The following is a 15,401-nucleotide window of genomic DNA, read 5'->3' as shown; positions in this document are numbered from 1 at the left end:
GTTGAAGACGAAATAATTCTTAGTTAGACAGAAATGATTTTAACACTTTTGAAATTTATTCTAAGTTGGTATCCATGTTCAGATAATATTGAACAGCATTTAGACCTTGTTCATGTTTTATGTTGGTATACAAGGATTCAACGTCATACGAGGCAAGTTTAACATCGGTACTAACAGTTATATTTTGAATTTTAGAGAGAACATCAAGGGTATCTCTAGTGTAGCAGGGGCAAACGCAGGATTTGTAGAGGGGGATTTCCACACCACGCCACTAGTGGGCGTGACCAGCATGCATGGGGGTGTGGCTATAATATTAGACAGTGCTAGGTAGCTCTCCAACTCTTCCTATCCCCATAATATACATGGGCAATGCTACATGCACTGCTGTTAGGGGCACACAGCTCTCCCTTTTCAAGCAGAGCTGTGTGAAGGGGGAACAGGGTCCAGCCACCTCAGTTATACAGTGCCCCAGGCTTGGAGGGGGGTTTCCAGGCACTAGGACCCCCTCGCTTTGCCTATGCAGATTGTCTATAATACCTATTATTGTAAATTAGTGGAGAGTGCCTTCTTTCTTTTTTCCTATACAGGAATACAGACAATCATTGACACCTTATGCATAAGTGCAGACTTGTGCATAAGTGCAGGGAAATGTATGGATCTGCAGGCCAAAACGGCGGCGTCTGTGAGAGATGCAAAAGTTTGCACAAAAGGATTCTGGGAGAAGTTGGGTGGATCCAGGGAGTTTTTCTCCATAAACATGGATTTAGAGCAGAGAATATGGGACATTTAGTAGATCCAGTCTTACGGCCAGCCATCTTCAAAGGAATCCTGACTCGTTTACACTCATACCTATAGTAGAGGTTCTAGAACAGGAAGGTAAAAGAAAAGGCTGCTGCTCTGAGTTGAGTCCCCCTTACACATTGCAGTACAGAAGATATCACAAGCATATTGGCCACATTTAAACAAAAGCAGTTCCAAACAGAATTCAATGCTAACCTATGAGTTCCTGAATAAACCATGTCATCAGGAACAACTCATAAGCTCTTTAGCCAAAAGCTCATTATTAACAGCAAAAAAAGGAAATAAATGAAGTAAGTAATAAGTCAAAGAGCAATATACAGAAATATGGAAGAAAGAACTAAAAAAAAGAACATTTGGGAAACTATCAATTTACCAGACATTACAAAGGGATTACTGGCACCAATATAAAAAAATCTTAAAAATATGAAACAGAGACATGCACCTTCTATACACTAAGTGCCCAGAGCCTGGATAGTGAGGCACAAGAAAAATTATAAACCTAAAGAGAACAGACTGTGCCATAAATGTGAGCAAGAAGTACTGGAGAACAAGTCTCCTTTACTGTTACAATGTACTAAATACTCCAGCTTAAGGAACAGTCAGTTGCACAGACACTCTACTCACATCCCAGACTTCGGTTCCATGGAGGAGCAAAGGAAACTATACAGTAAATCAACTCCTGGCTCGAAGTGAGAGGAGCCCCTTACACTCTAAAGAGCTTAAATATCATAAGGACCCATTCCCTGTGTATTATCACAATGCTAAACATGCTTTATGTCATTGTGGAGGACAGTGTTAAGAACCATGGATGATTATTGAATATTCTCTAAAGTTAAAAAAAATTGTGACAAATTCTTGAACTTTTATAGGGCCTACCGTGCTCCAGGGAAGCCAGGATGAGTGATGCTGGGTATTCAAGGGAGGAGCTGCTGCGCTTGCATATGCGCAGCAGCTCCTTCTCGCGAACGTGAGTTATACAGCAGCCGCGGCGCTGTGACAGAAGCGTCGCGGCGGTGCTGTAATAGAAAAAATCTTTTGCATGTTTAAAAACATGCTTTTGCCGACTAAGATCCGCGGAGGGGGTGGGGGTTTCTGGAGACTCAGAAACCCCCCCTGCGTGCGCCCCTGTGTAGGATGGTAAACTTACTACATAGGGTCGCATATGATGGTCTACGAAGCGGCTGGCATTTTCTGTAAGACCATCAATACCTGAGATTATTGGCCGGGGGATTGTTTTCATTTTTATGTATTTTAGGTAACATATATATTGTTGGCACCTTTGGATTTTTAACTTCAAGAAAATTGTGGTCAGATTTTGAGATAATTCCCCTTTGAAAGGCTGAATCTATAATTCTTTGATAAATGTTTAGGAAATTGGCGGTAGGATTAAAAATCAGACGCTGGTAACAAGATATATCGTTTAATTGGCGTTTCATCTCAGCAATGTATTTTTCGTACGGCCATAAAACAATTACATTTTAATTATTTCGCTCTTGTCCTACCAGTTAATTTTAATGTATATCTAATAAAATTATATGTTTTATGTATGTTGTGGCCTAAGGAGTGCCCCTCCTACACACTGCTTTTCTTTTCTGTATTTTATGTACCTACCAAGTGTTTTGGGAGCACCCCCTGGGAGTCTCTTTCTCCTAGGTAATGAATTCACATTTATAAGTAGGTCACACTACATTACTGGTGCGGTCTCCATCCCTCTTTGTCTCTAACAAACAAAATTGCGCCTGTTAATAAACCTATACCATGCTGTACCATTGCTCTGATGTATTCTTTACCATTTAGTAGTTTTCTTATGCTACAGCTGGTCGTATATTTAAAATTAAGTACATTTGTTTAATCCTCCTCACCCCATGAAATATAGCAAAACCCCAACACTTGCAAAGGAAACAGTAAAAACTGGTTACTGTTGTTATAAAACCACTACAATGATAATTCATCGTCAGGAGACACCATCGTAACACCTGCAGATCCTATACCGTGGGCTTAGGCAAGACACAGGTCTTCAGTTTATGTTGAACTACTATTCCCAGCATGCCCCAGAAGCCCACCTTAAATAAGGGGTTAGTTACCCACCATAATCACCAGGTTCTGACATCAGAACGTGTTGATTATACAAATATTATTTTCAGTTATGTCTGTGGACATGTAATAAAAAAGGATTGTGGGGAAGAGAAGATAAAACATGGCACCTCTACTGAATGATCAGCTCTGTAAGCAAATTAACCACTACCACAGACATTAGGTAAATTCCTATGAGAAGGATTATTTTTTAGACAGTAATCTTTTAATAATTATATTAGACAAATATAAAAGGAGAGAGTTAGCATCCCATTAAGTAAAATAATTTTAAAAAATAATATGCAGGACTTTAAAACCAAATATTAATGTAAACATTACAAAAAAGTGTATTTTTTGTGTTTTCATAGATATTTCTAATTGTCATAAAGTGATTTTACTTAAAGCTTTGTGCTTAGTATGTTTTGCTTTTTTTATTTTATTTACAGGGCTTACGGGGTTGAACACGTGTTTTTAATAAGGATACACAGATGTGAATTGAATATTTTGATAAACACTGAAAAAAGACCAACAAAGTAATCTCCAGGATGGATACAGGATATGTCAGATCAGCGTGACTTTGTAGCACATCGAAACATTACTTCTCGGCAGGATTCGGAGAAGAAATATTGGACAAGAAAAAAAGAGAATATTTTGCAGCAAAATCATAAAGTTTGATGAACACTTACTGTCATTTTCAGTTGCATTGTACCATTATGCTAATATAATGACTAAACAGCTTTCATTCCTACTGCTGCATTCAACATTCAAACATTAATACTGTACAATTGGGAATCTTGGGTTATTATCATGGGTTTAAGATCAAGTATAAAGGACCATTAAAAAGCAACATGTTTCTATAAAAAAAAAGTTAGAAAAAGGCGTTTACAAACATTTATGGCAGATGGTCCGATAGGAAAAGTTATGTCATTTGCTGACATTGAATTTAGGTGCAGGATCGTAACAACCAATCAGAAAATTGCTTTCATTGTCTCACTTGCACTAGACAGATGAAAACTAATTGCTGATTGGTTGCTGTGCAATGATAGCAAATGAGCTGTAATGTGTGGTGAAGGTATATATTGTTCAGATATCATAAATGTTCAATATCCTAATAGTGTCCAATCAGAGCATGGCTTTTATCACCCTGTAAAAGAGATAGAAACAAACACCTGATTGGTCAGTATGGGTTACAGCACATTTATGTCATTAACACCATGTTATTAAATGAAATGTCCACCTTCTACTTAGTATCAGTGGCGGATTAAAATAACCATGAGCCGTTGGTGGTGGTATGGCGGCTACGTACTTAGATTGCCAAACCTGCCTACAACTAGTTTAAGTTGGGTAGATAACCTCCTATGTTTCACACCAATGACCTGACCGTTCCAATAGTTAGAGTAGCAAATTCGCCCACCCCCAATTCTACCCAGTCCACTCCCTGTTCCATCCATACACCTATCCCATGTAAATACAGATCACGATCAATTCTGGTTCTCAGAATTCCAATTACCTTGCAAAAAAAAGCGGGATTGGTGGGGAGTATGCCGTTCCGTGCTGCAAGTTGTAGTATTAGTACTGGCCATCGTGTTAATGTTGACAATAAGAAATGGGAGCAGTGTTGGTAGGACTGCACTCTGCCAGCCTTTCTATTCTCGCAGCTAGGAGACACTTTCAAGCAGATTAATCAGTGGTTGCAGTTAGGTTAGAACAGGGTTCAACTTTATATTTACAAAAGGACTATAGTGCCATATTGGATCGAAAGAATGATACTTAGTAGAAGATGGACATTTATATATATTTGTAATATTTTTTTTTAGTTTCTCTGTGTCGATAACTGTTTGTATTATTATAGGTCCCCTGAAGAGTTCAACTGAGAAAATTAATTTTATTTAATATCTCTATACAACATTTATACAAAGTTCTATACTTTTATGCACATCTAGTTTTAGATGTTTTTTCTAGATTTTATTATACATTTCTAACAGCATTCCAGTTTTTTTTTAATAATTTAAGAATAAATAAATACTTTTTATAGTATTTTGTGTTTTTATATTGTAGTTGAAGGGTAGATTTGTGATAAACCTTACTTTATGACCTGTATATTTAACAGCACACACCAGTTGACATCTGAGCTAGCTTTTTTTATACTATAATACATCCTGGAGCCTGTCCCCTCTCCGTAGAGGTAGCCGTTATATATAATTCTCATATTCTCAATTCCCAAAGGCAGCACGGTGGCTCAGTGGTTAGCACTTCTGCCTCACAGCGTTGGGGTCGTCATTTCGATTCAGGGCTTTATCTGGGCGGACTTTGTATATTCTCTCCGTGTTTGCGTGGGTTTTCTTCGTGTGCTCTGGTTTCCTCCCATATTCCCAAAAAGATACTGGTAGGTTAATTGGCTTCTGACAAAATTAAAAACTGTCTGTGTCTGTCTGTGGGGCAGGTGCTGATGTGAATGAGAGAACTATTCTCTGTACAGCGCTGCGGAAATGGTGGTGCTATATAAACAGATGACGATGATGGCTATATCACTGAGAAAAAAATAAAACTATTCAAATAATGTAACCTGGTGATAATATAGTCATTAATGATCAAATAAGCATAAATACACGTAGAGGAAAACTGAATTTGCCACCTTACTACCGAAAGTAACGCGGCCTGCGCTCAATTACCATTAACACAGTCATTTTAATCCGGATTTCTGCTCACGGCTCAGAAATCCACTTAATCAGCATTAAAAATTAGCTTACTAAGGGTAATAACGCGCACTAACGTAGTTACTTTTGGCAGTAACGCGGCCAATTAAATTCCCCCCATAGAAAACATTAGGATGTTATTAATATCTATTGTAGATATGATAAAATTTTACAGTTGCTGCTGATTGCAAACACATGTTCTAGCATGTATACACAGCCGTCATCACTAGTAATCGGCACTTATACCTGACCTGTAGCTGGTGCAGGTGATTTGATTGAAAATCACGTATCTTAGAGCTGCCCAAAGCTGGAATAAGACGCTGCTGTGTGCGCTCAAACTTGGCACGCCCTTACTGTACCAGGGGCGCACGCAGGGGGGGGTTCTCCAGAAACCCCTCCCCTCCGCGAACGAACGGACACTAAACATTGCCCCTACACAGCACCACTGTATACTGTACAGCAGCCGCGGCGCTGTCACAGAAGAGTCTGCGGTGGTGCAATACAGCACCTGCTGCGGATGCTTCTTTAACAGCGCCGCGGCTGCTGTACACTAGAGCATCGCCAATAAGGAGCTGCTCTCTCTCTATATATTTTTTTTTTGGGTGGGGGAGGAAAACCCCCCTTAAAAATCCTGCTTTTGACCCTGTGTACCTTGACTACGTGCATACGCCCAGTCCCCTCCCCATTCTGCCCATGAAATTATAGGCTGTAGTAAGGATCCTTTGCGCTCGAAGATGATTTGGACTTTGCTGAGTTCTCTAGCTTATGGTTAGTTTCTGGCCATGCGCAGATGACTTTACGCAAAATACGGCACGTATCGGCATTTACATTCCTTAATGATTTAGGCCCATTGTTTTGTTTTTTTCAATGTCTCTACACTTTACCGTACATTTTGGGAAATGTAAAAAAAAAGGAAGCAGCTTTCTTTTTAAACAACAAGAATACTTGTTGTTACTCTCCTCCTTTTAGTTATTGTTCGGTGCTAGTGGCCAAGTAGATATAAAAACTAAACAAGGGTAACAAATGAAATGACTAGCATGAAATGTTATTGAATTTGACAATAAGTTTAACATTTAATGACAGTTATTAATCTTAATGTCATATCCAATTTCCAATGTTCTACCACTACAATGATGGGTGCTCTTATTTATTTATTTAATATCTGGAATTTCACTAGGTATACATTATTTAGAATATTTTATGAAAGCGCAGCAGCTAGGTGCTGACACATGGCTTGAGTTTTCGGTTGTTTGTGGATAGCTCGAGATTCACAAACATTTAAATTTATTAATGCCTTCATTTAATTAGCAATGCATATCACAGGGACTTGTATTTACACCAAAACATTGTCTCTACTGAGCATGAGAGAACACATTATTTAGAATATTTCATGAAAGTGCAGCAGCTAGGTGCTGACACATGGCTTGAGTTTTCGGTTGTTTGTGGATAGCTCGAGATTCACAAACATTTAAATTTATTAATGCCTTCATTTAATTAGCAATGCATATCACAGAGACTTGTTTTTACACCAAAACATTGTCTCTGCTGAGTGTGAGAGAAATGAAAAGCATAGATCTCTATAATATGGAGTGATTTTTCCCTAAAAATAACCAAAATGAAAAGATTGATTTCTCTTAGATTTATACCTACAGTATAGCTGGCAAATAAACATGTTTTAATTAAGGTTAGGTTTGAACATGCAGAGAGTTATCCATAATTTGCTGCACAGACACTACGATGATTTGAAATGATTTTTTGAAATAAAATTTGTTCACAGAAATTGTGTAGGTTTCGTTTGTTATTAGAATAAGAAAATACAGTTTTTGATATATGTGTCTACTTTTGAAAAATAATTGAAGGGAGATTGCATGCCTTCCAACCATCTAAATTTAGTCGGGCACGGTGGTTTAGTGGTTAGCACTTCTGCCTTACAGTACTGTGGTCACGAGTTCAATTCCTGACCATGGTCTTATCTGTGTGGAGCTTGTATGTTCTCCCCGTGTTTGCGTGGGTTTCCTCCGGGTGCTCTGGTTTTCTCCCACACTCCAAAAACATACTGGTAGGTTAATTGGCTGCTATCAATAAGTGTGTGTGTGTGTGTGTGTGTGTGTGTGTTAGGGAATTTAGACTATAAGCTCCAATGGGGCTGGAATTGATGTGAGTGAGTTCTCTGTACAGCGCTGCAGAATTAGTGGCGCTATATAAATAAATGATGATAATGACAGTCCCGATTTGAGCTCTCCATCCCGCAATCCTAGTCGGGACAGCTTTGTTCCGATCAGTGGTGTAATTTGGTAAATATTCTGTTCGCTGTTGCTCTGCATAGTATGGTGTCTTGGTGCACATGGAAATGGAGGGGAGGAGAGAACAGGGCAGTCCAGCACTTCAAAAGTGCTAGCCACGCCACCCAGGTGTGGCCAAATGCAAGGCACACCTTGACGTTCAGCATAGTCAAAAGAGGGAGTGTACTGCTTAACGCAACGGGTGTGTCTAGATCCACCCCTGAGGATATCTAGTGACTCCACAGGGTGGAACTTATAATACTGCGATAAATGTTTTATCATATTTGTAACATAAGTAGGCCCTGACTTCTTTAACAGTCAAAAATCAACCTTTAACAAATAGATTATGGAATGTAAATAAATTATTGGTGTAAACCTCCAATCTGCAAATATCAGAGCGGTCGCACGCCATCACAGAATAGGGAGTCCACTTCCCCAAGGTGAGTACTCTCTAAACCGTGCCCGGGAACCCAGTGGTTTAACTAGATTGCAATGTAGACTTGATAGACTTGAACCATGCCTCATACAAACCATTTCATACAGCTATGAAACTGGATCTCGAAAAATATACTGCATGTTGCCTGATATTAAGAGATTCAAGTGTGATACCCCAGCCAAACTCTAAATACCTCAGATGCGTACATTAAAGAAACTGATGTGTGTTGCCACTGCTCATATACATTTTTCAGTGACTTTTGATCCTTTCACATATACAGTGGTGATATTAGAGGCGGACAATCCTAGATGATGCATAGAAATAAAAGGGGTTTAAAACTGAACTGATGACCCCTGAGCAGCTGTTCTAGGAGAAAGTATGGAGCATCTGAGGAGCAGAGCCTGTTTTGTGTTTGTTGGGAACTGAGGTGACAGAGAGAGAAAAGTGAGCGCAGCCAAGTTGTCTTCAGCAGCGAGGAGGAGAGCACACGTAGCTGTCAACACAGTGAAGTGTAGTGAACTTTCACTTTAATCAGTAAATAATGATTGCACATAATTTAAATGTCAGTGATGCTTTCTCTTATGTTCTGAATGGCAAAATAGTTTGTTTGAGCTAACAAGCCATTCTGAAGCAGTTAAAACTGTCCTGTCCTGTCTTTTGGATGGCGGTTTGGACAAAACCGCCGGCGGTTTAGCTTTTTCAATCCGCCACACATCGCCAGTCATTTTAAATTGAAGCCTCAAACCGCTCTACAGTAAATGCAGCGGTTTGGACCACTAATCCGCCGGAAATAGATGGCGGTTTCAAACCACCAAACTCGATTGTTAGTAAATCTAGCCCTAAGAGCATAAACCCAAAGAATTATTGAAAAAGGCCACAAAGAAATAGTTGTTTATCGAGACACTTTAATATAAAGCTGGTAATGACCTGTCAGACACTGTTAGCTACCAACATCATCATAACATACTCATAAATACAGTTGTCAGATATCCTCTATTTTAATTACATGATTGTTAATTAGAGGAGAACCAGGAAATTCCAGTGCTCCCAGGCTCCTCACTGACAGCTCTGTATAAATCATTCTGTCCCTGTTCCGCTGAACAGATGGACTGCCGGCCCTGTGTGATAACACGTTATACAGATAATTATATCACACAACAGGCAGACCACATGTGAGCAACGCGTTTCATGCCCAACAAATGTATGTTTCCTCCTATTTAGAAAGTCATTAGGGATTGCTAACGGCTCACTATTGTCCACAGAGATTATAATGCTGCTGTTTAGAATCCAGATGTATTTGAAATAGATAGATAGAAGATATAGATACAGATAAATATGATACAATATATAGATGTAGATATGATATACAGCTAAATATGAAATAGGTAAATATGAGATCGAGATCTAGATAGATAGAAATGTATTATCGTAGATTTGTAAGGTGCCACAGTGCTCCGCAGCGCTGTACAGTAAGGAAAACAGGACATACATAAAACAGGGACATACAGGGCAGACAAAATAAATGCAGACATGAGAAAAAAGGTATGGAGGACCCTGCTCATTGGAGAGCTTACATTCTAAGTGGGAGAGGGCACAGCTGAAACAAGAGGAGCGAGTGTGGCTCAGAGTAGAGATTGGGACAGTTGTGACGGTGCATTAGTGTGAATAGTGTTATCGAGGATAAGGTCACCTCTATAAAAGAGATGGGTTTTCAAAGAGTGATAGGTATGAGATAGATATGAAATAGATGAGATATAGAAAGATATAATATATAGATAAATATGAGATCAATAGATATGAGATAGATATATAGATATTTTAAATAGATTGCTATGAAATAGATTTAAGATACAGAGATGGGTAGAAAGATATGAGATTGGGCAGCACAGTGGCTTAGTGGTTAGCACTTCTGCTCAGCGCTGGGGTCATGAGTTCAATTCCCGACCATGACCTTATCTGTGTGGAATTTGTATGTTCTCCCCGTGTTTGCGTGGGTTTCCTCCGGGTGCTGCGGTTTCCTCCCACACTCCAAAAACATACTGGTAGGTTAATTGGCTTCTATCAAAATTGACCCTAGTCTCTCTCTCTCTCTGTGTGTGTGTGTGTGTGTGTTAGGGAATTTAGACTGTAAGCTCCAATGGGGCAGGGACTGATGTGAATGAGTTCTCTGTACAGCGCTGCGGAATCAGTGGTGCTATATAAATAAATGGTGATGATGATGATGATAGGTAGAGAAATAGATATGAGATAGATATGAGAGATAGATGAGATATGTGATAGATATCAAATAAATATGAAATATAGATATATGAGATAGATAAATGTAAGATAGATAGATAGATATTGGCCATAGATTGGTTCATTCGTCAATCACGGTGAACCAGAATACCACATGTAATTGCAACTTTACTACCACAAGTTGTTTAATGTTTAGTCTGTGAAACAAACAGCATTGTCATATTAATGTTGCTCCAGTTGATAAAGGGGTCGGCCCTGGCACAGCGTTAGGAAGTACTGTATGTAAGCCACACAGGACAGAAACAGCAGATTCCATCAGGTAAACTTATGTGTATTGTACGTGAGTAGATGGAACCGGTGCACAACACATCATCACTTCCATAACAGAGCCCCAGCTCAGTGAGACAGGACCATAAAGATTGGGATGAGTATATTCTTTTATTTTCACCTGAGTGCACAAATCCTTAGGATGGTAGAAAGTTGGGAAAGTCTTGAGTAGGCGGAGAAACACTGGGGTCATGGCACAAGTTTTGGAATCTATTTGACGCAAATTCTTGAACTTAAATTGACTAAAAAATGAGAGTTTAATCTGAGCAGTGTGAACATGTTCGAGCTTTAACATTTTAACACTTTTCTGAGTGAACCTCAGAAATGAAGGACAAAGTTTGTACACAGTGATATTATTTTTGAATTTAAAAAAAAAAAGTTAAAACTATAAAATGTAGCAATTTAAGCTTGAAGAGGCGCATATTGAAGATTGTGCCGCAAACATGTTCAAGACCGTTGAACTGGTGAAATTCAGCTGGCGACCATGTTGAATGCTACAGTAATCACCTGGTTAGAAACCACATGGGTTCTGGGCATAGCGCTGGGTACGGAGGTTGGTTCCAGCACTGGGTGGAGGAAGCACCTGATCTGGAGACATTTTTACATGACATTTTTAAACAAAATCTCAGGCTTCATTGATAGTCAGAAAGCGGTTAAGTGAGACATTCACATGGCCGATGACAACACCAGATAAAGCACTGATACATAGTATCAGGACTGAGAACTAGAGATTACATAAACATGATTTACAATTCTCCATTAATTACTTTGTATCAGAGCTTCAATGACTAAAGCCCATGTTTTAAAACTCGTGTTTCAATCTTTCATAGGATGTCAGGCTACATCCAGACGTATGGTTTATTTCTTTTTAAACATGCCAACGGCCTTTCCACATAAGTAACTCTTTTGAGATTCCATTCAAGTGAGTGAAGGGCCGTAAACATAACGGTTACCTGGCTTCTGGCAAAATGGACCCGTGTGTGTTTTTGTGTTAAAGAATTTAGACTGTAAGCTCCCATGGGGCAGAGACTGAGGTGAGTGATTACATATTTTCTGTAATGGGCTTCATAATGAAGGGGCACTATATAAAGAAATCAGGATAATATATTATCTGCAAAAGAAAACAAAAAAGGGGCTTTTAAATGTTCAAAGCTCGTAAATGTTTACAGGGGATTTGTGGGTATATAAAATATTCAAGGTCAATAATATATAATACCGAGTCCTTTTGAGAGGAGCAGAAAATGTTTAAGTCTGATATGACATTAGTGTCTACGCTGCACCGATGACCGACTATTGTTCCAAAATCCATCGTATTGTTTCATTTGATTTTTAAACCGGACTAAAAGTCTCGTTCAAAGATGGAACAATGTCGTTCCAATTCTGCAGTGTGTAAGCACTCCGGACCGGCAGTGTCCATAGATCTCTATGGAGTGTGCAGAGTCACCATCTTTTCAGCCGATGGTTATGACAGATGAAGAGCACAGATCTGAAGGTAAATCATGTAAAACGTGTACACAGGAATCGGCTGCTGATCGGAACTTTCAGTCGTTGGTAAAATCATTAATGATATTACATCGGGAGAAATTTTCTGTGTGTACCCAGCCTTAGACTAAGAGGACCCAAAACACTGACCCTCAGAATTGGACTACAAATTATAGGGGGTGAGGTCAAAGGTCAGTCATTTATTTAAGTAAAGCAGATTTCAGAGATGAAAAGGAAACAGACCACACTCCTTATCTTTGGTTATTTTAAAGAGGGATAGCAAAGAACGCTATAACAAAAACCAGACACTTTTTGGGAATGCAAAGCTTTTTAAATAGACCAGGAAAATATGGTGTAAAAGCTCTATAAAATAAGGAAAAAGTCTAAATACACCCCACAGTTAAGGTGAAATAGGTGAAAAGATGAAGAATATTTACGATTGACAACACTGGATTAACTTTTTTCAAATAGTTTGTTCCAGTATGTAAACCGTAAATACAGCAATTACATAAAAAAATAATAAAAAAATCAAAACTTGCCCTCATCTGGGACAATATATTCAGCCATGTATATTGTAAGTATTTAAGTGACTAAATCATGAATTACTCTATTGTTCACTTGTACTAATATACCAAAAATACTATATACTGCAATAAAAATACAATGCACTAAAAAAAAAAAAAGATACAAAACAAACGAGTGTGCAGCACTGCGAGTGTACAAAAATACTATATCTGGGGCTCGTCAATATAAAAAGGTGTAAATTCACGGTATGCAAAACTAAAACATTTTGTTTCTTGGAGTTTTTCACAAAATGTGTGTTGGTGCCATCTGTTGGTAGAACTGGAATTGTTTCAGTTCAACTGAATTTTACACAAGGATCATTTTATGGGATCAAACCTTCTGCATGAAGTGTTCACACAGCACAAACAGTGTGTTTGTTAATGGTTGGCTAGGTAAAGCCACACAAAAGCCTTTTAAAAAGTTCCTCCATGTGGTTCATCTAATACAGTTAGAACGGATTAGATTTTGTAAACATTTGTACATAAAGTCCTCAGCACACTCAGTGACAGTGGCTGCTTTAACTTCAGCTGAACACACAATTTGACGCACCACCAGTGTCTTGCTTTAAGACCATCTTCTATGTATAAGCTAAAAAATCCCAGCGCCCACATCTTCCTGCACCATTCCCCATCCCAGCTGTAGGTAGATGCACTTTATATTTTTAGGGATACGAAAGAGAGGAAGCACAAGGGTCTTCTTAAGACCACACCTGGCTGCGTGAAAACAATCTAGCACAAAATTCCAAACCAAACAATTAAAAATGAGTGAACAGCATCAAAATGCAAGGAGAAGTAAATTTTGTGGTGTAACAGGCTTTTTGTCGAGCAATCAAACTCAATGCAGCTGTTGTAATGGTAATTTCAAAAATTGATCTAATAAAGAGGGAATAGTCATGCTGAAATGAGCCAGACAAGTGCCGTAGAACAAAATGATGCATCAGTAAGAAGCAACCAGAAGGACATCATGCTCTCATTTAGTATTCTGGGTGATGTTGACATAAAATCAGAGGCACCAACTACAGGTTACAGCATTTGAAAAGCAACATATTTCTTTACTGGTTCCAGTAATGTAGAAAAACCTTGTCAGTCATGATTTACTTACATTCGGATAATCATCAAAATACAGAGATTGAAAGTTAGGGTGGCGATAATGGATCAGTTTGCTTGTTATCCCCAAGGTTGACTCCCCCCCTCCCCCACGTGCCCCATATAAAGTGCTTCTGTATCCTTCTCCCCCAAATACAGTGCTGCATGATGTGATAACGATTAGATTATTTCTGCTGTTTCATTGGTTACCACCAGTGATGACAATGACGACGCAGTTAACCAGAAATACAAAGACCAATTTTAAGGCTATGTTGAGGGAGGATGAAATCAATTTAGAAGAAGTTATATCTGCACTGACTGGTCTTGAAGAAACCAGAAGACTTTTTACCTCAATCTATAATTATCTTCCCTCTTCCGAATATCACCGACCTCTCTCTAGTGTCCCTCATAGTTGACAACATCACACTCTCCAGTTCTCCAAGCATACTGCCTTGGTGTCAAAGAGATATTACAGTTAAATATAAAAATGTGAATTCATTTAGTCCCATTCAATAAAAGCACTCCAGACCACTTACCAACTTCAACCTCTGAATGATCATAACACAAAGTAACAAGGCAGTACTATGTATGTACTGTGCTAGATGACACGGCCTGTAGGTAGCATCCCGGAATAGAATGTGAGTGGAGGGTGGGGGGTTTTAATCCTGCAGAGGAATCCAGCAGGCAACCTAAAAAGTATTCATATAATGGAGGACATTATTTGTAGGATCCAGGAGCAATAAACTGAGCCCCAAGAATCTATAACTCAATACCCTCCATTTCTGTAATCACAGAGACAAACATGTAGCTGGTGCTTCATCTCAGAGAAAAGCCCATCGGTAAATACTGATCAAGGGACCAACTCTAATTTATTGTAATAGACATTAAAGTAAGAAGGTCTAATGATTCAGGGCCAAAGTCTGCAAATAGTAAATCCAGCAGGCTTCAACGTGAAGCAGTCTACTACCCCAATTCCAACCTCAGGAGATAGCCGAAACTTGTTCAATAATCTTACACCTCCGACGTGGCAAAGAACGGCCAATCTCTAACAAAAAAAAACGCCTTGGAACAGGCTTATCTATCGTTGTCTTTTCAAAGGCCATCTGGTTAGAAGACTGACATTGTTGATGTTTTTCCCAAGTAATAATTTCCACAAGAGAATCTTAATAAGTGCACAATATATTCCAAAATGTAGGACTTTGTTTAATAGGGATTCAGCCTTGTAAGCACCAGATCAGTACTGGCAAAAGTCCTGTGATTGATTCTTTCGTCATTATGGTTCATTTTAGGTGCCACCAAACTCAGCAGTGCCAGACAGCTAGTACAACTACTCTCATAAAAACAAATCATACATAGAAAAAGAACAGGGACATACAAGGTAAGATGCAGACTATACACAGAGGGTAGAGAGAACCTG

General features: G+C 38.9%; 1 protein-coding gene across 1 annotated transcript in view; it reads left to right on the top strand.

Moving 5' to 3' along the window:
- VWDE (von Willebrand factor D and EGF domains) overlaps positions 1-7,350 on the top strand; it is an 80,340-nt gene extending 72,990 nt beyond the window's left edge. Inside the window, exon 31 of the mRNA XM_075214044.1 lies at positions 3,321-7,350. Coding sequence (XP_075070145.1) covers positions 3,321-3,335 — 15 coding nt within the window. The 3' untranslated portion in view covers positions 3,336-7,350. The remainder of the gene's footprint in view (positions 1-3,320) is intronic.
- Positions 7,351-15,401: the final 8,051 nt, after the last annotated feature.

Source organism: Mixophyes fleayi, chromosome 5 (genome assembly GCF_038048845.1).
Source record: "Mixophyes fleayi isolate aMixFle1 chromosome 5, aMixFle1.hap1, whole genome shotgun sequence".
Classification (NCBI taxonomy): domain Eukaryota; kingdom Metazoa; phylum Chordata; class Amphibia; order Anura; family Limnodynastidae; genus Mixophyes; species Mixophyes fleayi.
The sequence above is the reverse complement of the archived record's forward strand: the minus strand, read 5'-3'. Positions and strand labels throughout refer to the sequence as shown.